General features: G+C 22.3%; 10 protein-coding genes across 10 annotated transcripts; 5 read left to right on the top strand and 5 right to left on the bottom strand.

Moving 5' to 3' along the window:
* Positions 1 to 1,300: 1,300 nt before the first annotated feature.
* Positions 1,301 to 2,608, top strand: PVVCY_1102270 (conserved Plasmodium protein, unknown function; the record flags this gene model as incomplete). The annotated part of the gene is made up of 2 exons (XM_008626150.1): positions 1,301 to 1,408; positions 1,676 to 2,608. The coding sequence occupies 2 exons, from the start codon at positions 1,301 to 1,303 to the stop codon at positions 2,606 to 2,608; spliced, it is 1,041 nt and encodes a 346-aa protein (XP_008624372.1).
* A 413-nt stretch (positions 2,609 to 3,021) lies between these two features.
* PVVCY_1102260 (cytochrome b-c1 complex subunit 9, putative) lies at positions 3,022 to 3,720 on the bottom strand (the record flags this gene model as incomplete). The annotated part of the gene is made up of 4 exons (XM_037634537.1): positions 3,022 to 3,069; positions 3,174 to 3,297; positions 3,435 to 3,552; position 3,720. Coding segments are annotated over 4 exons (291 nt in total).
* An 825-nt stretch (positions 3,721 to 4,545) lies between these two features.
* PVVCY_1102250 (RNA methyltransferase, putative) lies at positions 4,546 to 5,829 on the top strand (the record flags this gene model as incomplete). Its single annotated transcript, XM_008626152.1, has 1 exon — positions 4,546 to 5,829. One exon carries the CDS (start codon positions 4,546 to 4,548, stop codon positions 5,827 to 5,829), a length of 1,284 nt encoding a protein of 427 aa, XP_008624374.1.
* Positions 5,830 to 6,181: 352 nt separating this feature from the next.
* PVVCY_1102240 (conserved Plasmodium protein, unknown function) lies at positions 6,182 to 6,553 on the bottom strand (the record flags this gene model as incomplete). Its single annotated transcript, XM_008626153.1, has 1 exon — positions 6,182 to 6,553. The coding sequence occupies one exon, from the start codon at positions 6,551 to 6,553 to the stop codon at positions 6,182 to 6,184; it is 372 nt and encodes a 123-aa protein (XP_008624375.1).
* Positions 6,554 to 7,148: 595 nt separating this feature from the next.
* PVVCY_1102230 (vacuolar transporter chaperone, putative) lies at positions 7,149 to 9,616 on the bottom strand (the record flags this gene model as incomplete). Its single annotated transcript, XM_037634536.1, has 3 exons — positions 7,149 to 9,142; positions 9,318 to 9,366; positions 9,521 to 9,616. The coding sequence occupies 3 exons, from the start codon at positions 9,614 to 9,616 to the stop codon at positions 7,149 to 7,151; spliced, it is 2,139 nt and encodes a 712-aa protein (XP_037490628.1).
* A 1,161-nt stretch (positions 9,617 to 10,777) lies between these two features.
* PVVCY_1102220 (radical SAM protein, putative) lies at positions 10,778 to 13,120 on the top strand (the record flags this gene model as incomplete). Its single annotated transcript, XM_008626155.1, has 1 exon — positions 10,778 to 13,120. The coding sequence occupies one exon, from the start codon at positions 10,778 to 10,780 to the stop codon at positions 13,118 to 13,120; it is 2,343 nt and encodes a 780-aa protein (XP_008624377.1).
* Positions 13,121 to 14,584: 1,464 nt separating this feature from the next.
* On the top strand, positions 14,585 to 18,601 carry PVVCY_1102210 (conserved Plasmodium protein, unknown function; the record flags this gene model as incomplete). The annotated part of the gene is made up of 1 exon (XM_008626156.1): positions 14,585 to 18,601. The coding sequence occupies one exon, from the start codon at positions 14,585 to 14,587 to the stop codon at positions 18,599 to 18,601; it is 4,017 nt and encodes a 1,338-aa protein (XP_008624378.1).
* A 625-nt stretch (positions 18,602 to 19,226) lies between these two features.
* On the bottom strand, positions 19,227 to 20,030 carry PVVCY_1102200 (conserved Plasmodium protein, unknown function; the record flags this gene model as incomplete). Its single annotated transcript, XM_008626157.1, has 3 exons — positions 19,227 to 19,479; positions 19,578 to 19,731; positions 19,877 to 20,030. 3 exons carry the CDS (start codon positions 20,028 to 20,030, stop codon positions 19,227 to 19,229), a joined length of 561 nt encoding a protein of 186 aa, XP_008624379.1.
* A 1,051-nt stretch (positions 20,031 to 21,081) lies between these two features.
* Positions 21,082 to 23,202, top strand: PVVCY_1102190 (signal recognition particle subunit SRP68, putative; the record flags this gene model as incomplete). The annotated part of the gene is made up of 1 exon (XM_008626158.1): positions 21,082 to 23,202. The coding sequence occupies one exon, from the start codon at positions 21,082 to 21,084 to the stop codon at positions 23,200 to 23,202; it is 2,121 nt and encodes a 706-aa protein (XP_008624380.1).
* Positions 23,203 to 23,851: 649 nt separating this feature from the next.
* Positions 23,852 to 24,624, bottom strand: PVVCY_1102180 (nascent polypeptide-associated complex subunit alpha, putative; the record flags this gene model as incomplete). Its single annotated transcript, XM_037634535.1, has 3 exons — positions 23,852 to 23,991; positions 24,106 to 24,213; positions 24,315 to 24,624. 3 exons carry the CDS (start codon positions 24,622 to 24,624, stop codon positions 23,852 to 23,854), a joined length of 558 nt encoding a protein of 185 aa, XP_037490627.1.
* Between the last annotated feature and the right edge of the window lie 352 nt (positions 24,625 to 24,976).

Genomic DNA, 24,976 nt, shown 5'->3' with positions numbered 1-24,976 from the left:
ATATTTTTTTATAAGTAATACTATGCTATTTCAAAAATAAGATTAATTTAAAAAATGTATAATATATATATAAAAATATATGAATGTATTTTATGTATAAAGTTTGTCCGTATATATAAAACTTAATTATTTATTATATCTATGTTTATGTATTTATTCAAATGTGGCTTTTCTTATATATAATATTATTTGTATATATTTGTATGCGTTTTCTTTCTTTTCTTTTTTTGCATTTATAACATAATTTAAAAGATTAATATAAAATTATTCCTATGAACATGTATGTATATATTTCATTTCCTTCTACTCTTTAATAATGTTACTTATTTTATTATGTTTTTTTTTTCTACCCCTAATAATATCTTAAGTTAATTTCCCTAAAATATTAAAAAATATTTCTCAATTTAAAAATTTTTTTTTTTTTTCACCCGCTATATTTATTAATTATCCTTATAAAATATTTATATATTTTTTTTCATAATGTAATAAAAAAATACCGTTTGTACATAACCGCCTATATATATTTATTATTACACGTAATTTAACGGTATATAAATTTGTTATGCCTAAATTATTGCATGAACTATATATAATAACATAATACCCTATTTATTTCATAGCATTATTAAAACATATTTCCTTTTGATATACACAATATAATAAGAAGTAATATTTTTATTATGTATATATGATGCTGTGTTTTTATAATTTACTTACGTATATTAAATTATTATTATGTTTCTCTACCTTCCCGTTTATTTCGAATATTACATATTATAAAATATATACACTATTATTATAGTATACCCGTTTTTTGGTGGATATAATTTAGTATCCCCTTTTTATATTTACAAACCAGTAAGCCAATAAATAGTATAAAACAAAACAACCTTCCTACCATTGGCTTATATAATATATCCTATAAAAAACAACCTTATTAGTTTTTTATTAAAATTATACATTTTTTATCCTAAATATTTTAGTTATATTTTTTTTGTGTTTTTATAAATTCATTTTAAACATTTTCCACAAATGTTTAATTGATAAAATTATATATTTTTAAAATGGGTTTGCAATCAATAATAATTGCACATTTATGTAGAATAATATAACTTTTTATAAGTTGTTTTCATTTTTCTTATATTCTGTCCTTTCCTATTTTTTTTTTTTAAATAATATTTTGTTTATCATGATTTGTATTTTTTATTATAGTGCCGTATTATGGCACAATATCTTTTTATAATTTAAATTTTTTTTTTTTTTTTTTTTTGTATTATTTTTATTCCCTTGAAAGGTCACAATGAAAATTTTGTTTGTCTCTTTTTTGTATTTTATTATTTTACAGTTATCATCTCAGTTTGTTCTTAAAAACCATCCGAATTCAACAAAAATTAAGTCTATACATTATGTAAAAATAAAAAATATAAAAAAATAAAAAAACACCGTGATATCTATAAACACTTTTAATATCCTCTTTATTTAGTGTATTACTTATTTATATGAGTTTGTTTTCTCTTTTACACACATGCTAAATTTTGAGTTTCATGTTTTAGTTGCATATTCTCCAAAGTAATGTGTAGTGTGCTTTCATTATCTTATATAAAAATTATTTTTCAAAATTTTTTCATAATTTTTTCATAATTTTTTTCAAATTTTTTCTGACTTTTCTGAGTAGAGATACAACGTGACTAAGGGGAAAAATTATGTAAGATCATTAAAGGTTAATGTATATAGAGGTGTTTTAAAAAATGTTATAGAGCCATTGAAAGATAAACAGTTTCAAAAATATTGTTTGTTTCGAGCCTTAACACGTATATGTGTATCCTTAAGTAGTGGATTCTCATTAAATGCACGTATTTCATTGTTCAGAAAAAATATAAACAATTTAGTATTAACAAAATTGTTAGTCAATAATGAAATATTAATAAAGATATTAAAAATCGGTTGGTTATGTAAATTAAGTAATATAGTAAATAAAAATTTCAAACTTTGTAGATATTTATCTACAATATTTTATATTATCAGTATATATATAGATATATTTTCTACCTTTAATATATCAACTAATTCTTATATATATCATATTTTACATTCTTCATCCTCTATAATGAAAAGTTTAAGTATAATGACATATACATCAATTAGATCCTCAACCAATTTATATATAAGCCAAATGTTGTCTAATAAAAATGGAAGTGAAACAAAACAACCTGGTCAAGAAAATGCAAACCTAAATAATACCCAAGACAATAAAAACTGTGCACAAAATGATAGTATAAATAGTAGCAATGCGGCTGAACCTTTTCATGAAATAAATTCTGACTTGTTTGCAAAAAACAAAAATCAGATGGAAAATGCTAATAATAAAATTAAGGACAATCTATCCAATTTTGAAAGTAAAAAAATATATACCATTGGTGATGTTAGTATTATAACAGAGTTACTTTCTTCGATCGTTGATTTGCTAACTGTAATTTTCTTGTCAAAAACTACAAATTATATAAAACATAATTTATATTTCTACATTTTACTATCATCTTGTCATTTATTTTTTTCGTACAAAGAATTACATTATTTATTAGCTTCAAACAATCAAGTAAATAAATAACAAAACTATTTAAATACTTGTTTGTAAGGTCCTTTATAAAGAAGTAGATAAATTTACATGCACCATTTTTTCTTACATTTTTTTATTATTAATTTTAAGAGAATATTATTACTTTTTTTGAAATATTTGTTTTATCTATATAAATATAAAGAATTTTTTTTAAACTTATATAATGTATATATAGCATCTTTGTCAATTGCACAAAATGCTTCCAAAAAGTTTTATTTATTTTGTATGTACAACCAAATATTTATCGACATACATTATATTTATACGGGGTAAAACATATTTTTTTTAAAAAAATTTTACAAAAAAAAAAGAAAAAAAAGACATATACATAAATTGGTTTGCATATATATATGTCTACGCAATGTTTCGATAAACTAAATTAAACTTGGCACGAAATTGCCATTTTAATCTTCCTCCTCAGGATATGTGTATGGGCAATCAATATATAATTTCTACAAAAAAATAATAAAATAAATGTTAATACGTCGATAATGGAATGGCAACACATTAATAACGACATTAAAACTTCCAGACATAATTAATATTTTTTGTTTACCCCTTTGTTTATCTTCTTCCACATGTTGTTAAACCATATGCCCCAAAAATAGGAGGTAATACAACCCCCACTAACAACAAAAAGCCAATATCGGCTATTATACTTTAATACGTGATCATATATTCTGAATAAATATAAAAAAATAAAGATATAATATAAATCCTGTACATATTTATACTTAATTACGCACTAATAGTGTTAACAAAATATATGCATATACATATGTATGGACAGTTTATTCCTTATATATAAAAATATTACCTAGTCTTATTTAATGCCACAAAAAAGGGGTTAAAAATATCTTTTCCTTTTCTACTTTTTCCAAGTATTTTCCAAATAAAAGATGGGTATGTATCACTGAATGGGCTTCCAAAAACCACTGCATATATATAAAATAAAAAAGTAATAAGTATAATGATTGTTCATTAATATTGTGTTAAAAAGTGTGTACCTTTAAATAGCTTTCAAAAAATATTTTAAACTACTAAAATTACATAACTATGTATATATATTTTTTTTTATTTTTTAGTATAATATATGAATTACTTTTTGTACTTCAGCATTAAATCCTGTATTTTGTTTTATTACAAAGAGTTTTATATAAATATATTTAATATCTTTTTTGGTATATGCTGTGTACTGTGTATTAACAAAATTATTACTTTCACCAAATATATGTATAATTTAAAGAGTTCCAAAATTTATAATAACATTTTAACAAACGAAATATAATATATAATTATTTTTCATATTTTTTTATGTAATTATTTTTTTGTATTAATATATTTATCATATTGGCTGTTACATTTTTTTTTAATATAGCAATACCCTTTATATTAAAGAATAAAGGTGTGAGCATATATTTTTTTTTGGTATATGTATTTCCAATTAGTAAATGTTGTGCTATAAATATATTTTATTATATTATTTGTAGTATATCCATATGTATGTTTTTTGTGGGTATTTCATAATGTGATAAAATAATTTTAAAGTTTTTCTTTATTTTTTTCAAAAATTTAATTAACAACATTTATGTATATGTTATATTTTCCCCTTATCCTTTTTGTTTTTAAATAATTATTTTTGTATTTCTTTTATTTACTATTTTTTTGTGTGGAAAAAGGATGAAACATTTTTGTATTTGGCTATATGGTTTCCTGTTTTTTTCTTTTTGTTATCTTTGAAAAGTGTTAAGGAAAAATATTTCTATTTGTTAAATAAAGGACACTATAATTTATATACATACATTGAAATTCATTCTACTCTTTCTGTTTGTTCCCTTATTTGCATATGCATATAGTATATATTATGAACAAACGTATGAATTGATCTTATTTTATCCGAAAAAAAATAGCATAAAACAAAAAACCAAATGAATTTAATACTAATTAGTGCAAATATAATTTACAAAAATGATGGGGACTATTTATTTAAAACCGATGGAAGACAAACAAGTCATTTAAAAAATATTTTAAAAGTTAATCTAAATCAGGTAATTAAAGTTGGAGTAATTAATAAAGGTAAAGGGGAAGGAATTATTTTAGAAGAGAATCCAAAATTTTATATAATAAAATTATTAACTCCTATACATTTAGAAAAACCTCAAAATAATTTTTTACCTATAGACGTTGTTTTATGTATACCTCGACCAAAAGTTTTAAATAAAGCACTTCAACAATTATCTTCTGTAGGTGTTAAAAAAATTATTATTGTATTTTCAGAATATTCAAATAAATGCTATGAATCCAGTAAAATGCTAAAAAATAATGAAATAAAGCTTGCACTTCAATTAGGATTAGAACAAGCTATGTGCACAAACTTTCCGAAAGTTTATATGCATTATACATTTAGCTCTTTTTTTATGAACATTCAGAATTATTGTGATGAAAATACAATAAAAGTGTGTGCACACACAGATTTAAAAAAAAAAAATGAATACTCCCTTGAACATTCTATTTTAAACAAAGAAAAGGGAAAAATACTTTTAATGCTAGGATGTGAACGAGGATTTTCAGATTTAGAAATTTATTTATTACAAAAATTAAATTTTAATTTCTTAAATTTATCAGAAAGAATATTAAAATGTGAAACCGCTTTGTTAATAATAATTGGGAAGCTACTTTTATTAACAGAAAATGTGTCACTACGACCAAATGGCAAAAAAATGGTTAGGTGGTCATCAAAAAAAGAAAGTTATAATATGACTAATGCTAATGAAGCGGACTCAAATGAATCCACAAAACAGGAAAAAAAAATAAATACCAATTTTGATTTTCAAAATAAAGCAGAACTAATTAAAAAAATAAAAAATATATTAACTGATCCAGATATTCCTGAACAGTTAATAAATTCTATGACTAATTTTATTCGCAATCAAGAAAATGATGAACATGTTAATAAAAATAACGACAGTGAAAACAACAATATACATGAACAGGGTGACCATATAATTAATAGTATTTTAAGAATTATAAAATCGTTTAATAACGAAGAAGAAAATAATTTTCAATGTGCATACTTAAGTTTGTTACTTAAAAAAATAAAATATAAAAATCAACTTGATACATCATATAATGACATAAAAAATAATGTAGATGAAGATGACGTATTTATATATAGAACTCAAAGGTACATGTCCAAAAAAAAAAATTCTTAGTTGTACATATAAAATATGAATGAAATAAATTTCACAAGGTTATTATTATTTTTAATATTATTTGTGTTTGTATAATTAACTATGTATACATATTTATTTGCTATTATTTTTTTGTATGTAAATTTGCTTATTTTTGCATTTTACTCAATTTATCTTTTTATTAATGCATGTGCATATACCATTTCTCCACTTTTATATATCAAAATAACAGACAATTTTTGGCTTATCTTTTAAAATTAATAAAACACTATCATATGGTATACTATGTAACGAAATGTATTATATTCGCTAGTTGTATTTCATATAAAAAATTATGAAATATGCACACACATACATATACAACATATTTCTACTATTCTAATGGATATTTTTGTTTTAGCTGATTAATTTTATCTTCAAATGTAATTTCATATGGAAATTGGGGATATTTATCACCATATATTTTTCTCATAAGTATCCATTTTGTGAAACATTCAATCTCATAAACAGTCATTCTATATACATTAATGTTTTGTTTTTTTAAAAATTGATACATTTCTTTTCTTGGCTCATAATCTGGATTTATTCCTTTTACATAATACTCCCATGTTTTACTTTCATTAGTTTTTATATCATTAAGAAAGTTATCTAAATCAATGTTTTTATTTATTTCTGTTGTAATAAAAAACTTTTTAAAGCCAATTATATTTTTAGTATTTATTTGTTTATAAAATAATTTCTTCATGGTCTTTAAAATTTATTTTTTTACCTAATGATGTATTTCATTCTATACACCATACATATTTAGTATTACCATCTTTGTAATTTTTTTTACATTTTTTGATGTTTAAAAGTTTGTTGTTTTATGGTAATATTTTATTATCATATATTTTTATTTGGCTTGACGCTGTTTTTTTTTTTATCCACAGTGTTTTATTTACATTTTTTTATAAAAATTTTAAACAGTTTGATATAAATAAATACATAAAAAAAATTAAGTTAATATATTTCTCATGTTAAAAAGTGTAAGAAAATGTATCGGAATAAATATTGGGTATAAAAAAATTAAATAAACAAACAATAAAAAAAAATGTACAAATATGGAAAAAGATAAACCCGTGTGTATTTATAATGGTTTAGCTTTAAAGTTAAAATTAAAATAAATTGATAAAATAATTGAAAACAAAAGGAGAACTAATAAAATTAATGGACTATAAAAGCTGTCAAATCGTCGATGTTTTGTGTTGGATTCTCCAGTTTTACGCCTAAAAAAAAAGAAGTGTATATTTATAGAGAAAAACATATGAAGGTATAAAAAAACACTATTCGTGGTTTGATACTTACTTTTGAATAATATGGTTTCTCTTTAAAAAAAAAAAGTAGGATGATATTAGTGAAGAGAATGAAGTTATTAGTAGTAAAATTATGACAATATATATATTAGTGTTTTTATTTTTATATCTATCTAAAAATAAAGCCAATAATGTTATGTACACAGATACGATGGCATAATGAAGAAATGTTCTTTCGGCAGCAAAATTTATTTTAGGATCTATTTTTAATAAATTTATTTTTTCATTTTCTTTATAATTTTTATTATATTTATTATTTATCCAATAAAATGTTTTTTCTAATTCATTCATTTTTTCTAATGTATTATATGCAGACATATTGATATCTGTTGCATAACCATTTGATGGGTATCCATATTTATGCAAGTATTGATTTGTATTATTGTCATTTTTTATTGCTCCTTTAAAATCGGGATCATGGGCAAAATCACTAATGTGTCCATGCGAATTCTTTGTAGTTAAGTCACTAAAGCTGCTTTTCGATTTAAATCGGTGATGTATATTTTCATATACCCATATAGGTATATATTTTATTTTATCTGAATGTAATAAAGCCATAGCTGTTTGATATTTAGAATATTTATATAAATTTATGGATTCATTACTATTTAAGATATGTGTAATCCATTCAGGCATTTTATTAACTTTTAATTTTACTTCTATAATTCCATAATTAAGACGAATTATTTCATTTTTCCCTAATACTTCTTCAGATAATCTACACCAATATTCTCTTTTTTTAATATATTCATTTAACATTGAAATATTTGTATCTATTGATATTCTTACCGTATTGTCAGTACTTTGTTGAAATGCTGATCTTAGATAAGAGGTTCTTATTATTGGTTCTAGATTATTATTTAATATCATTTTTTGAATTTCATTTGCTAATCTAATATTTTTAGTTGTTTTTTTTTCTAAGTTTTTAATTTTTTTATCATCTACATAATTACTTTCTCTATTAGTATTACTCCTTTGATGACCTATTTTATAAAGTTCTTTTTTTTTATTATTTAATTTTTTTATAAAATAATCTTTTATTTTTAATTCCCCAGTCATATATTTTAATACATATTTTTGCTCTAATTCAAATCTTTCTTTTGTAGAATTTTCACCTGTCCATTCTTCATGATGTATTTTCCTTTCAATAAAAATAGTTTTTTTAGGATCATGTTCATTATCATTATACCATCTAAATCGAATAAGTTGTGCATTTTCATATCTTAGGATTCGTTTTGAAAAACATGTAGCATCTTCATTATCAAAATATACGGATGTTATTTGTTGAGACTCTTTTAGAGGTTTCTTAAACTTTTTATCATTTAGTAGGGCTTTATTTTGATCATCATTTTGTGTCTTTTTTTTTTCTTCCTCCTCAATTAAACTCATAAAATTCTGTTCAATATCGTCATTACTCAATCCGAATATTAGATATGGCAAATGCTTTACTATTTTTACTTTTGTATATATAATATGATCTAGTTTTACTAAAAATTTTGTAGAAACCCTTTCAAAAGTGTCAGGAGGGACCCATGGGCCACCATTGTTACTTTCCCCATTATCATTGATCTTGTTATTATTTATCAAACGAAGTAAGGAATATAAAAAGGATAAATAGACAATTAAATTTTCAATATTAATATTACAAAATTTTTCCTTTATTAAACTTAATAATACCCATTGATTAATAGATATATTCATTACTTTATCAAAAAAAAAAACTAACTTCATAATTATTTTAAAATTTTTTTGAATATAAAAATCGAAATGTATTATATCACATCCTATTAAATCTAATATTTTTTCGATATCTTTTTTTTTTTCAAAATTATCATTATTATATTGCATTTTTTTCAACTCTTTATATACACTAACTAAATTTTTAATGATTTCATTATATTTATTTTCAGAAAATTTATTTACTTTTTTTATTTCGTGGCTAATTATGTCATTATATAAAAACGGTGGCAGCATTTTAATTCCTAACGTCAACAAATAAAAAAAAAACAAGTGTGTTATTATATTGGGTTTGTAGACAACTATTAAAACTGAAAATATGAACACCCTATAATTATCTACCTCCTTATGGGTGTTACTTTGCAAATTGTCTTTTTCTCATAGCATTTAATTTGGTCATGCTTTTTCTTCCAGTCTTACCTTGCTTGTCCGCATGTTTAACAGCATTTTGCATCAGTCCTTTTTCGAGCTATCATAAAAATAAATTATGGATAAAATTCTTTATAAAATTCTTTATAAAATTTTTTATAAAATTTTTATTTTACAAGGATAGCATATGACATAGGGTGTATATAAAAATAAAAGATGATGATTTAATTTTTTTTATTTTTATGGATCCTTACTTTTTTTTTATACTTTTTTTCCATCTTTAAAATTATCCGTTTGATTTTTTTATGGGACACATAATACTTCTTATAATGATTTGGTATTCCTTCCATTTTTTATTTTATTATTAAAAGTAAAAAGTAAAAAGAATGAATAGGTCATTGGGAAGGCTTTAGTATGTACTTTATCTTTTATGTAAGAACGATTTTTTTTTAAAACCACGAGCACTAAAACATATATATATGCATACACCCTATTTTTCAATAAGTGAAAACACAAATATGGCATATATATAAAATGCAGAACATATATAACACTATATCCATTCATCAAACATGTGCATGCATGTATAGATAATGATTTATTCATGTAAATTCCCCTTAAAATGCATTTATCGCTTAATTCATGATATTTACTTTTCCCCGATTTTTTATAATATATATTTTTTTATGTAAAAAATTGGCTTGAGAAATGCCTACATAGTGACACATTTTTTTATGTAAAAGGGATTTACTTAAACATAGTTATTATTTTTTAATTTTTATTTTTGCTTATCAATTTTTATTTTTATCAAAAATTATGATGGCATAACTTATTTTACAACATTTTTTTAAAGGCACATTAGTATATATATATATGTAGAAAATTTTTATTTCCTTCGTATCCATTTTTAAATATTTATTGCATACATATACTTATACAAAATTTATATACTATTTTATTTTTCTTATATATATATTTTTTTTTTTTTAAAAAAAGAGAAAAATATTTAGTAATAATAATATATGCCTTAAAACAAGTTAAGGATTTAAATTTGAGTAACTGGCAAATTATTCATTCTATATTTATTTCTAAAATATAATTCATATATGTATATAGAAATATAGATATTATATAATAAGGTTATTCTTTTTATATTTTTAATGATCAATACAAATGTAAACTTTATCAATTACATAAAACAATTGTACAATTTACTGTCATAGTTTTTTTATTTCTCAAAATAAAGAGTTATTTAATTCAAGATAATCATCGAAGAAACAATGATTGCAAATATAAAACATAAAAAATGCTATATAAAACATAAAAAAATGCTATAAAAAATATTAAAAAAATTTGAATGTATAAATATATACTTGAAAATCCAATCCTTCATTCATTATGATATATAATAATTGTATGTAATACTTATTTATATATACATATGCATAGGTATACATGCGAATATATGCAAGATCATACATTGCCAGTCTTCCCTTTCACAAAATACTAAAATGAGTAGTAGTAAAATAAAAGTCCTAAGTTTAGTTTGCTTAGTTGCTACTGGGACATATTATGCTTGCACATACAAAAAGGAGGTGAAGAATTTGCTCGATCAACTATTTTTAGATAAGAAAAAGAGAAAAAAAAAAAATAAAAAAAAAAATGCAAGGCGAAGAAAAAATGGACAAGATAAATTATCCGTACTTCAATCATTCATAAAAAAAACAAATGCCCTTATAAATTGGGAAAATGAAATAAATACTGAATCAAGTACATCTGATTATATAAAACAAAATGATAGTAGTACATATGATATCGATTCAGATAATGATGCATACTTTGCTGAATATAATAATATTTCTAATAAAAAAGGAAGAAAAAATAATAAGGCCCTTAAAAATTATATTGAATTTAATGATGAAAAAACAAGAAAACCTAAAACATCATCAGTAGAAGATGCAAATACATTAACAGACGTTGAAGATATTAATAATCTAAATGACAGAATGGATTATAATGTAGTTCAAATTAAAAAAAAAAAAAAACATATAAATATTATGAATAGAAAAAAACAAAATATAATAAATAATGAAGATGATAATACTGTAATATATAATAGTTTTAATGAAAATAATGTAATAATACCAGAAAATTATAATATATATTTTAAATCTTTTGGATGTGCACATAATAGTTCAGATTCCGAATTTATGATGGGGTTATTAAGTAATTATGGTTTTCAATTTGTAAAAAATATTGATGATTGTGATATTTGTATTGTTAATAGTTGTACTGTAAAAAATCCTAGTGAAGAAAGTATGAAAACAATTATAAACTATGTTAATAATTTAAATAAATCTCGTAACAATCAATATAAAAAAAATAAACAAAATAAAAGAAAAGATAATACAAAAAATGATGGCTACTTATCAACATCATCCTCAGATTATTCAGGTATTGAAGATAAAATAATTTTTGAAAATCCAACCTCTTCTCAAAAAAAAACATCAAATGATTGTTCAGCTGAAATGAATGATAATAATACATGTTGTGGAAATATAGAAAATCAAAAAGATGGCTGTGGTGATAATCAAAATGGATGTGGATGTACTGAAAATAATGATAATGCAGACTCAAAAACAAAAAACACTTGCTGCAATGGTGCAAACGACGCATTAGTTAGTAACAAAGAGAATGAAAGTAACAAAGTTGACGATGCCAATAATGAGATCACGAAAAAACGTACAAGATCCGGAAGGGATATAAAAATTATAGTTTGTGGTTGTGTTCCTCAAGCCGAAAATGATATGAAGATATTTGAAAATGTATCATTGGTTGGAGTTAATAATATAGATAAAATAGTTGATGCTGTAGAAAATGTAATAAATGGATATAATGTTAAATATTTAAAACAATCTAAAAAAATGACATCTTTAAATCTTCCAAAAATAAGAAAAAATAAATTTATTGAAATTATTAATATTAACAATGGGTGTTTAGGAAATTGTACTTATTGTAAAACAAAATTTGCAAGAGGAAATTTATCAAGTTATAATATAAAAGATATAGTTAGTAGAATAAAACATGTTTATACTCAAGATAATATTAAAGAAATTTGGCTAACTTCTGAAGATTCAGGAGCTTATGGTATTGATTTAAATACAAATATTGTGAATTTATTAAAAGAAATATTGGATTATGTACAAGATACGGATATTATGATAAGAATTGGAATGACAAACCCTCCTTATATACTAAAACATGTTAAAGATATTTGTAAATTGTTAAAACATAAAAATATGTATGAATTTATTCATATACCAGTTCAAAGTGGTAGTAATAATGTTTTAAAAGATATGAACAGAGAATATAAAATTGAAGATTTTATTTATTTAGTAGATAACCTAAGAAAATATGTTCCAAATATGACTATTGCAACTGATATCATTTGTGGATTCCCATATGAATCAGAAAATGATCATTTAGAAACAGTCAATTTAGTTAAAACATATAAATTCCCAATATTAAATATATCACAATTTTATCCTAGAAGGGGAACTGTTGCATATAATATGAAAAAAATTGATACAAAGATTGTTAAAAAAAGATCTAGAGAAGTAACTGATGCATTCTTATCATATCAAAATAATTATGAATTCTTACAGGATACTATACAGAAAGTTCTATTTACCGAAATATCATCAAAAAGTGAACATATTATTGGTCATACTAAACAATATGTCAAGGTTTTATTGCATAATAATAATAGTGAAAATGAAAACTTGTTGGGTAAATTCGCTACTTGTAAAATAATTTCAACACATAAATGGCATGTATTCGCAGAATTGGTTTGAAAAGGAAAAAGAAAAAAAGAAATAACATAATAAAATTAATTAAAAATATTATTTTAAACAATTCGGTGTATTTCGAAGATATTTATTTTTTACAAACCTTTTTAATGACATTTTTAAAAAAATTTTATATACTTAATTCATACCATTTGTAGCATACCAAATTTGTCTTTTAATATTTTTATAACAATTTTACCCGAATTATAAATTGTGTATATATTTACTTATATATATTTGTTTTATGTTTATTTGCCTATATGCGCATAACTATCCATTGGTAATGCTTTGTGATTTTTACAACTTTCAATAATTTTATATATTCACACTTTCCCTATTTTTTTCATATCCTCTACAACCTATTAAACTTTTCCTTGGTTAATACCTTTTTTATTTATTTATTTATTTGATAATTATTTACATTAAAAAGCAAAAATAAGGAAATAAAAATATTAGAAGAATGAAAGAATGATAATTTATTTAAGAACTTTGTTTTAGTTGTAAATATATATATTTATGAGAAAATATTGAAGCAATTATTAAGGGTAGTTTGTATTACTTTCCTACGATATTGATTATCGTCATACCGTATAAGACCATAGACAAAAATATTTTATTTTTTGGTCGTATTTCATATAAGAACAAATAAAGCCTAACATGAATACACACATATATATATATATATATATATATATTTTTCGAAATAGACACTTATTTTTATTTTATTGTTTAATATGTTACAATTTTATTTGATTTGTTCGGTATTAAGGATAGTCTTCCAATGCTCATAATTTTTTTAGTAAACATATTGCCAGTTAATAAAAAAAAATGTGTGCAACAATAAAAAAAATGCATACATATATTTCCTATTTTCATATTAACATACATAATAAATATGCACAAACATAATTACTAAGAATAATTCAATACACACAATCTATATACTATGTACATAAAAAATATGTTTTGTTCATAAAAAATTGTGTTTTTTTTTTTTTTAAATAACTAAAATGAGAAAAAAAACAAAAAAATTATTAACACGCAATATATATAATATATGCATATGTAATATTTTCCTTTTTTGGCTTATCAATTTTCTATACTTCTCCATGCAGACCAATTAATATAATATGCACATTTGTTTTTTTTAATTTAATTCTTTTGTTTTTGTTTTTTTTTTCTTCTTTCTTAATGAATATGAAAATATAAAGTTTAAACATGTACAATTTTTTTTATGTAGATATTCCAATGAATATCTACAAATAATATTATATTTATTCGCACGGTTTATGGTATGACTTGCTATTTAGCATAATATACACTAACAAATAAGGACAATTTGTTTACACATGTTCACAATCTACGTACGAATATAAAAAAAAATAAATTACAACAGGTGGTAGACTGTTTATTTTTTTACATATATATGTGCATGCTGAGAAAAAAAAGACAAAGGAAAAGGAAATAATAATGGAGTTTGATAAAATAAACTTTAAGAAAATAAAGAGCTCATATTTAGAAAATGACTTAAAAATAAAAAATCCAGAAAAAGTAAAAACAAATTTGTATGCAAAAAATGATGTAATCCGAAAAATGCTAAGAAGCAATAATGATGTTGCAAACTCTTACAATAATTTACAATCATTAGAAATAATCTCAAGTAAAAATGATCTACATAATAAACCAGATTTTAATGATCTTAAAAGTTCTATAGATGATACAGATAGCTTTATTGAAACGGAATGCCAAAAAAATGACCAAAAAAACAAAATATGGAACAGTGGGAAATCTGATGAATGTATCAAATCGATACAAGCACAAGATTTAGCGGATGAAATAAATTTGCAAAATTTAAAAGAAGACAAAGAAGCTCAAGATATTACAAAAGGCGAAACAAATGATAAATCTCAATTATCCGAATTTTTTAAAAAAACAAAAAATGCTTATAAATCATTAAATTTAGAAAATTTATTTTTATGTAACAATGTTAATGATCTAACTAATGATAAAAACTCAGACATCCTTATTGGAAATTATTCTAATTATACACCAAAAGTACGCACAAATGAGAATAAAAATATTCAGAATAGTATGACGAACAAATTAGGAATAACAAAAACAATAGAAAGAAAGGTTACAAAAAATAAAAATGCTTTACCTATAGAAAAAATATATAACGCTTTTCGAGGCACTATAGATGACTTTATGGATTTATATATTCAAAAAGAAGATAGAAATATTGAGTTAATGCATGCTAAGCTATATGAAACAAACAATGATTTGCTTCATAAACCTGGAATATATTTAAAGAATGAAAGAAATAGTGATATTGAAGCAAATATAAAAGGAAATTTGCCCACTTTAAAAAAATACTATATAGGCAATGCCATCTTTAATTCGCCAAAACTCGATATTACTAACGTAAAAAAAGAATTGGGTCAAGAAAAGGATAAAAAAAAGTATGCAAAAAATGCAATTAATAACAACTACAATGATAGTTGCAAGATACCAGCAAATAGTTTTTACCGTAAAAAGGAGGCGGTTCAAAAAGAGAAGAATAATAATGAAAAGTTTCATGAAAGAAACTTATTTTATGAAAAAAATATATTAGAGGCTAGTAAATATGACCCAGTTAGCTATTTTAATAAATACGAAATAAAAAAAGACAAACCATCGAATAATAATAAAGGTGCAATTCCAAGTGAAGTAAATAAAAAGAACACCCGAATAAATAAAAAATGTGATAAAAATGCTCTTTACCATGATCCAGACAGCGAGAAATATGAATATTCAAATATAATTTCGGATTATTTATATAATCAAAAAAATGACAAAAAATTAAATATGTATGGGCTGTCAAAGGAGGACTATTCTAATGATAAGAATGAACAAGATATGGAAGAAATATATTGTGATAATGAAAATGATAAAACTATTGACCTACAAGTTAATGATAAAAATGTTCTAGATATATCTCCATTGACTCATAAATACAAATATAGGTCTAACATAATTTTAACGATAAATAAAATTAAAAATATAGAAAAAATAATTGAGATTAATTTAAATATTACCGATGTCCAATTAAAAATACCTGGTATGAGAATTGAAAATGTAATATTACCTCATAAATATTCTAATGATATATTAAACATACAAATAAAAACTTTAAGTGAGGAGGATGGAAATGATATAAAAACGAATAAAGAAACAAAAAAGGAAACAGCTAGCTATTATCAGGAAAGCAATAAAAATAGTACACAACCGAATTCTGATAATATAGGTACAAAAAAAAGTATGGTAGATGGAAAAACATGTTCAATAAAATGCTATTACGTACTTATACCACTAAATAATATAAACTACGAAATAATAAATAAAAGATTAATTTTAATAAATTCAACAAATAAAGAAATGTATGAAAAAGAAAATTTATTACCAGATACTATATATTTAATACAATCTAAAAGTATTAGTTCTATAAAAGAAAAGTACATGTACATCTCCATAAAAAAATGTATAAATGGAATTTATTTATATCCTATTTTGAATGAAAATATTCTAAATGATTTCAATAAAAATCCAATGATAAATTCACAAAATAGTAACAACATATTTAAACCAGCATATGTTAGTCTATATAATGATGAGATAGACAGAGAAGTTGGTAAATTTATAAATGCAAATAAATTAATTAATAAAATAAAAATAAAGAAATTACCAGAGAAGGGATATTACATAATAAATGACAGTTGCTTTCGTTTCTTTTTCGATAAAAATAATATACTTGTTTGTGTTGATAACAGTAGGACTAGCCAAATTGGAAAAAACTTAGAAATAGGCCATACAGGGCATGTAGAAACTGCAAATTACATATTTGATTTTATGTCTAAAAATTTTATAATTGTAAAAAGCTCATTAGATTTATTTCCATCTCATATATTTCCCTTAATAGAACAAGTAGTTTATTTCGATTTTATAGAAAAAAATGAATTATTAAAATTAAAATTTATAATGCATTTTCTAGCTATAACAGAAGCAATATGTATAAATTTATGTTTTCTTTTTAATATAAATGTACAAATTGATTCTTTATTTTATAAAAATCTTAAAGCTGTTCAAATTAAAGATGAAAATGATCAAAATAATTTCTTTACTTTTTTATATACCTCATATGAAGAAAGAATACCAAATAATGGTAAGTATTGTCCTTATTTTTTGAATTATTCAAAACCTCTTATATTTCGATTTCAAAGTGAAAATGAGTTGAATAATATTAGTGATGCCAATGATGATGAGGAAATAAAAAAGAGAAAAGAAATTGAAAAGGGGATAAAATTATTAAAAAAAACAAATGATAATGATTTTTTTATATATGATTATGCAAGAAAACAATCTATTTTTCTGTATAATGCTATTAAAAATGATGATGCTATTAAGAATATAGAAAATAATTATGATAAAAAAAAACAAATATTTTATACACATAGCTATACAAAAAAACAGTTTCAAGATTATTATATGAACATTTTGAATAGATATAATCAATTATTACAAAAGGAAAAATATAAAGAAGACTATGCTTATAGACAAGAGGTTGAAACGTTGCAATATAATACCAGAGATGGTCAGGATGTAAAAAGTTATTTCGATAAAAATGATAATAATATATTTTCCGATGGTTTAAATCAGTTTGATAATTGTATCGAAAAAAGAAGAGATAACATTATCAAAAGTAATAATACCGAGGAATGGCAAGACAACAAATATACAGATGGCTATCAAAATAGTAACAAAACTATTAGTGATAAAAAATATGAACAAAATATTCCAAACTTAAATAATAACTTTAGTAACACAAATCAGGTTAATCATAATATGGACTATGTCTTTACAAAAGATAAGTGTTTCACTAAAATGCAGAAAGAAATTAGACACGACGATTTTCCTTATAAAGAATATAATAAGCATACAAAGGAAGAAGATGATAATTTACATTCATATAAAGTTTATGAAAGTGGGAGTATATCACATGATATTCAGAGTATGGATCTGCCATATGAATTTCAAAATGTTGAAGATATCAAGAAAAGTATTGAAAAAAATAACAATATTAACAGTAGTTTTAGTGGATTTAGCAGTTTTGGTATTGAAAAAGGAAACGATATTATAAATGATTATTCGGAAAAAGAGGATAACATTAGAGAGATTGATATGGATAGACATCAAAATGTGAACTTTATTGAATATAACAAAAAATATTCCATCCAAAAAAATAGTAATAATTTTTCTAAACAAATATATGAAAATGATCAAGAATATTTTAAAAATCAAGAGTTCTCTTATTACTCCAATCAGGATAATAATTTAAATAAAAATTATATGAATGAATATGAGTCTATACAAAGTGATAATAAAAATATCAGCGATTCGAATAGCTTAGATAATAGATGTAAATTAATTAGACAGAATGCAAATAAGTTTTAGAGGTTTCCATTTCTAATACTTGTTTTATATTCTGTGAGGGGCTGGAAAAAGCCAACATGTCTCATCTTTATTTCTCAGATATAGTGTGAGATTGCTCACATTATTGAGATAAAATTTGTAATAAAATAAAATTATTAGTTGGAAAAAATTGATAACGTTAACAATTGAAAACTAAAAAAATAAACTGAGATGGACGTGAAAAAATAAAAGTATATGGAAAAAACGGAAAAAATTATGGCTGCTTATGTAAATGAAATATGAAATTTTTTTAAAAATATGAAAAAAACATTTTAAGATAGATATAAAAACATAAAAAATTCATTTCGAACTAATTTGGACTTGTATAATAAGTGCAAGATAATAGGAATAAATATATGCATAATATACCGTCTTATTTTTTTTTTTTCATTTTGCAAAAATACTTCTTTTGTAATTTTTTCTAAACATTTATACTTTGCAATTGTGAATTAGTTGCATATACTCCTCATATTTTAGGTTGGTGCATATCGAAAGTGTAAACATATTTATACGTATGTATGGACGCATGTATTATAAATTGTTCAAATATAGCTTGTAATAATAATCTACATTTTTAACAAAACCCTTTTGACACTTTTTATTATTCTCACCGTTTCCGTTGTAAATAGGTATATATAAATAGGTATAAAAATATCAAATAGACAATAATAAAAAAAATTAATAACTTGATTAATTCTTTTCTAAATCTCTGTGATATAAAATTTTTTAATTTATTAATTATTTTATTATTTGTATATTTCTTTTTTTTTTTGGTATTCCATTTATTATAATCATCTTTTTTGAGTGAGCTTTGTGCTTTTCCAATTTGGCTCTTAGACCCTTTTCTTTCATTTTCATTCCTTTAAAATATGAAAAATTTTATGAGGGAAGTCAAATATGATGGTAGACATATAAAACAGTAGATATGCATAAAAATATGTTAACTTTTTTATCTTACTCTTTATATAAATTAACATATAATGTAGAATCTGAAGTGATTCGAAAGAATGTGTTAGAGAAAAAAAAGATATATGTCGGGTCTTCTGTATCGAAATAAATATCATAGTCGTCGCATTCGATATTGACAAAACAGTTTTCTTGCAAAGGGTTTGCTGAAAACGTGTAAGAATTTACTTCGATTTGGTTAATAAATAAAAGGGAAGAAACAGAATGAAGATAGTGAAATAAAGTAATACTACTACTATTGCCTACTTTTAAATGGGAAATAAAATTTTGTCACGATTCTATTTTACTTACTATTTAACAAATTATACCCCTTTTTTAATTTTTTCGTCAAACTACATCCATATTGGCAAAAATGAAAATTTTCATGGCAAAAATATTGCCAATAACATGAAATATTATCTAAATCATTTTTTTGATTTTCATCAAAAAGATTAACATAAATCATTTGGTAGCATAAGGATGCTACACAAAAATAGCTAAAAAGGCTTAAATAAAAAAACAAAACATTGTTCATATTTTTATAAGGACATAAAAATTTGATGAAATTATAAATAAATCATAATAGGACTCTTTGCCCATTTATATATGACTATATCTTAATGCTAAGTATATAACGTAATGTTTTTAAGAATATTCAAAATTGATAAATTTCTTCCCTCGATTTATTATAGTACGTTATAATGTAGACAAAATAAAATTTAGACTTTCATTATATTAAAAGTTGAGTAATATCATTTATAAAAAATGTGTATATAAAGAAGTTTCGATTTAATATAAAATGTTCAAAATTATTTTACATTTTTATATATTTTTTTTTCTTTTTCTCATTAAAACTATAGCCCATTATGTATGCTCATATATGAACATACGATATATATCCTTGCACATATTTATATAGAATTTATAGCAAATGCGACATTATTTATTTATTATTTTTTTTATAAACCTATACTATTTTATTTACTTAATAAGTTGGGAAAAAAAAATAATAAATATTTCTTTATTTTTGAAAACTTATAAAAATAAAGAAGCATTTATAATAATACAATTTTTTTTTATCGATATTCCCATAATTTAAGTGTATCATATTTTACTCATATTTCCCTTCCCCGCTGTATTTAATAATATATATGCATAACTTCTCATAGTCATATATACATAAATTAAAATATTTCGTAAAGGGAGGAAAATTAATTCGAATTATTCTTATGAAAATATAACAAGTATTTTATGTTTTTTTTTTTTTTTTTTGAATAATTATTATTTAAAAAATTAAGGTAAAAATCTAAAAAAAACAGGAAGGCTCAAAACTTATCATAAAGCTATATTTTTACTGAAAAAAAAATCATAAATATTATATATGGATATCTTTAAAAATATGAGTAATTGAAATAAACATAAATATAGATATAGAAACACATATATTTTGTTTTTTTCGAAACATATTTTAGTATTATATATGTACATAATATAGTTCGACAAATAAGAGACTTAAAATGGAGGACACTAATTTGAGTCAGCATACAGAGATGGAAGGAAACGACCAAGTAGGCTCTGAAACACCAGTTGCAGAGGAATCAAAAGTTGAAAATTTTCCACAAAATAATGGTGAAACAAAAGCTGAGAAAATGGCATTGGGTGAACAGAGGGCTGGGCCAATAATTCCTGAGGAAAAAATATCCTTCGATATATTTTGCTATTTAATTGGAAAATATAAAAAACATGGATTATATTATGAAGAAATGGATCGATTTTTAGCATACGTTAAAAGAAGGAGAATGAAACTTAGAAGAAATGTTTTAAATAAAGTTAAAAAAGTTGGAAATAAATATATATCAAAAATATATGAACCTGATATATTAAATAATAAATATTTTGAATTACTACTTTTAGATGTTGAAATGTGTAGAGCTAGATATGTAAAAGTTAAAACCGATGTAAATAATTTAAAAGCACCATATAGATCTAAATATTGTTATTTAAGAAGATTAAAAAAAGGGTTAGATAAAATAAAGTTTTTAATTAATTCCATAAGTAAAGCAATTGATAAAAATACGGAATTACAAATAAAATGTTATCATGCATATATTGAAATTGCATACCTTTTAGAAATAAAAAAATATGAAGAATGTTTATCTAAAATTGTTGAATTTTCAAAACTTGTCAAATTAATAAAAAGAATTACAATAAATAGTGTAGCATCTAATGTAAGTAATACAAATGTAGAACATAACAGTCATAAGAAAAATGACGAAGAAAATTTAAATGAAAACATTTTAATGGAAAAAAGTAAACTATTTTTAGATGAAGAAAAAAGAATAAATGAAATTTATGAATATTTTTTATCTAATGTAAATTCATATGAGCGTATATGTTTATATAACATTAAAAAGGATAACATAAACAAAAGTAATGAAAAATTACAAGAAGAAGATTTCGAAGAAGAAAAAGATAAAGTAACAGAAATAGAGGCATATCAAAATGATGGAAAAGAATTATTACAAATAGATTGTATAGATAATACTATTATTATTAATATAAAAAATAAAAGTTACAAATTAATTAATGATGGAACTAATGATAGTATATTAAAAATAAAAAATATTTTAGACAATGATATAAAAACTGTTATAGAATATGATGAAATAATCGAATTAAATCAAAATTTTAATTTAAATGAAGAAATAAAAAATAATAATTTTATACTTTTTAAATTTTTAGATAATTATGATTTATCATTTTTAATAAATAAATATGGAAATATATTCTCATTATATAATAATTGTTTATCAATAGTTCATGAAGAATTAGTTAAATCAACTCAAGGTGATTTATCTACAAATTCTAATAATAAAAAATCTCATAATGATAATATACTTATGGAAAAAGTTTGGAATAGTTTGGAAAATCATTTATTGTCTGAAAAGTTATATATAGACACAGAAAGAACAATTATAGTTTTAATGAAGGGTTTATATAATGTATTAAATATGAATAATAATTTAAAAGAATTTAATTTTGCTAATAAAAAAACTTTAGATGATGTTGTAGATAAAATGCCATTATTACATTCTACTTATAGATATGCAGATATACTTAAACAAAATATTGATGAATTAAAAAATATTGAAAATATAGATATTTTTATTAATATGCTACAAATTATTAAAAATGTAAAATCTTTTTCATTAGCTTGTTATTATGCTTTAACTGAAAAAAATGCAGAAGCATATGCATTATTTGATTTAGTTAAAGGCAGAAATTATATTTATATAAATATTGACAATTCCCAATATTATAATAATAAATCATTATTACGAGTTTCAATTTTATTTAATAGATTACAAGATATTTTATCAATCCTTAATAATCATTTTTATTTTAAGCACTTAGCAATTTATGCATTACAAATAAAAACAAAATCTACTATCAAAGATAGAACTCTATTTAATATTGATCATACATTATTTGAACGCCAAATGAAGCAAATATATTTAAATCCTATAAATGTTGATATGACACAATTATTCCTTGAGCCTTCCTTATTAGGTAAAAACATTCCCGAGGAAAAAAGAACATCAGTATTAAGGGGACTCATACAATCCTTTTGGAAGTAACCAACATTACCAACTGACAATTTCCCGAGACTATTTTGTTTATATATTCGATACTTATCTTATTTTTAATTCATTTTTATTTCTCTTGTTACATGCGTAACGGCGGTATTGCTACCTGGAAATATGGTAGCTCGCCTTTTTGTCTCCTCTATTCATGACTTTTCTTTGATGAATGAAATATCATTGAGCAGAGAAAACAAACAAAATAAACTGTTGAAAATGCATAAATATTAAAATTAATTTTTTTTTTTTTTTAAATGCTATTCCTTTCTCTTAATTGTTAATATAAAGTAGTATTATGACAACACAGAAATAGGCTGAATAAGCAAATGGGTAGGTTTTCCAAATATGTATTTATATTTTTTATATTTTTTGGGGGTTTATTATTTTTTTAATAAATATAAGTTTATTTTAAAAAGTTTTACAATAGTGTTGAAAAAAATAATACATATAACATAATAGTATAGATAATTAAAAGATATGCATATTATATATGTAGGTAATTGGCACGAATGTTGTAAAACGGGTTAATGCACATACAGTCACGTGTTAATAATAAATAAAAATTATCTACTTATATACACAAATTTTATAATGTATCACATTTTAATTGCTGCTTTCTTTTCCCTATTTAGACTTATAAATATATTTAACCACTCAATTCCATAATAGATTGTACTAAATCATTATTATTTTTTTTCAAAGCTTCAATGGCTCTTTCTCTGCTACATTTTGTTTGAGAAACAATTAAATCAACATCATCCATTGATACATCTTTTGCTTTTTCACCTAAAAAATGTATGGAAATTAAAAATTGTTGAAATATAAACATAGTAAAACAAATATTTATATGGATATGTAACATGCTGAACATTTGTTTATTATAAATTTTGAAAAACATACCGTTCTCTAAGTCTTGAACTTTTTCATTTTCTTTTTCGGCATCCTCAAAGTTTACTTCCTGGTCAACACCAGCTTCATCTTCAGCTGGGATATTTTCGGGAAGGAGACCTAAAAATGAAATTCATAAAAAATAGTAACAATATGTACATGAACTTGTAGATATATAAAGAGCATAATCACATGGTTTATTATTAATTTTGTAGTATTACTGTTAAATGAATTTGTAATCTCATCTGTTTTGGCATCCCCAAATATAACATAAGAATCAGTTCCTTCGATTTGATATATATCAACATTGGAAACGGCAAATATCATTTTCTGTGATTTTTTAATTATAACTTTGTGAGTATTTGGTATTGCCTTTAAACCAAGTTTTACAAGCATTTTTCTAGCTCTTCTTTCCCCTTTACTCATTTTGGGTCTATTGGGGGGATTTAAAATATTTTGATTTTCCTCATTTTCTTCACATGAAGAACTTGATGATATTTCATCTTTTGAATTTATTTTATCGTCTTGCATTTTTATCTGTTTTTTTCAAAAATTAAGAAAATAATCATAATATGTATATACATACATAATATGTAGCATTAACTATGTATACACAAAATAGTTTAATATATATATATTTTTTTTTATACCTATATTTTAAATTTTGTTTTTTTTATATAATCCGTAAATTATGAAAGTATAAAACCCTCAATGTTAGTAGGAGTAATATTAATTAAAAATAGCATTAATTAAAAATAGTGTTAATTATATAAAACAGCGTTAATTATAAACAACGTTAATTATAAACAGAGTTAATTATAAAACAACATTATTATTATAATTATAATATTTATTAATTCATTAAAAAATAATATTTAATGTT

This window comes from Plasmodium vinckei (assembly GCF_900681995.1).
Source record: "Plasmodium vinckei vinckei genome assembly, chromosome: PVVCY_11".
NCBI classification, from domain to species: Eukaryota; Apicomplexa; class Aconoidasida; order Haemosporida; family Plasmodiidae; genus Plasmodium; species Plasmodium vinckei.
The sequence above is the reverse complement of the archived record's forward strand: the minus strand, read 5'-3'. Positions and strand labels throughout refer to the sequence as shown.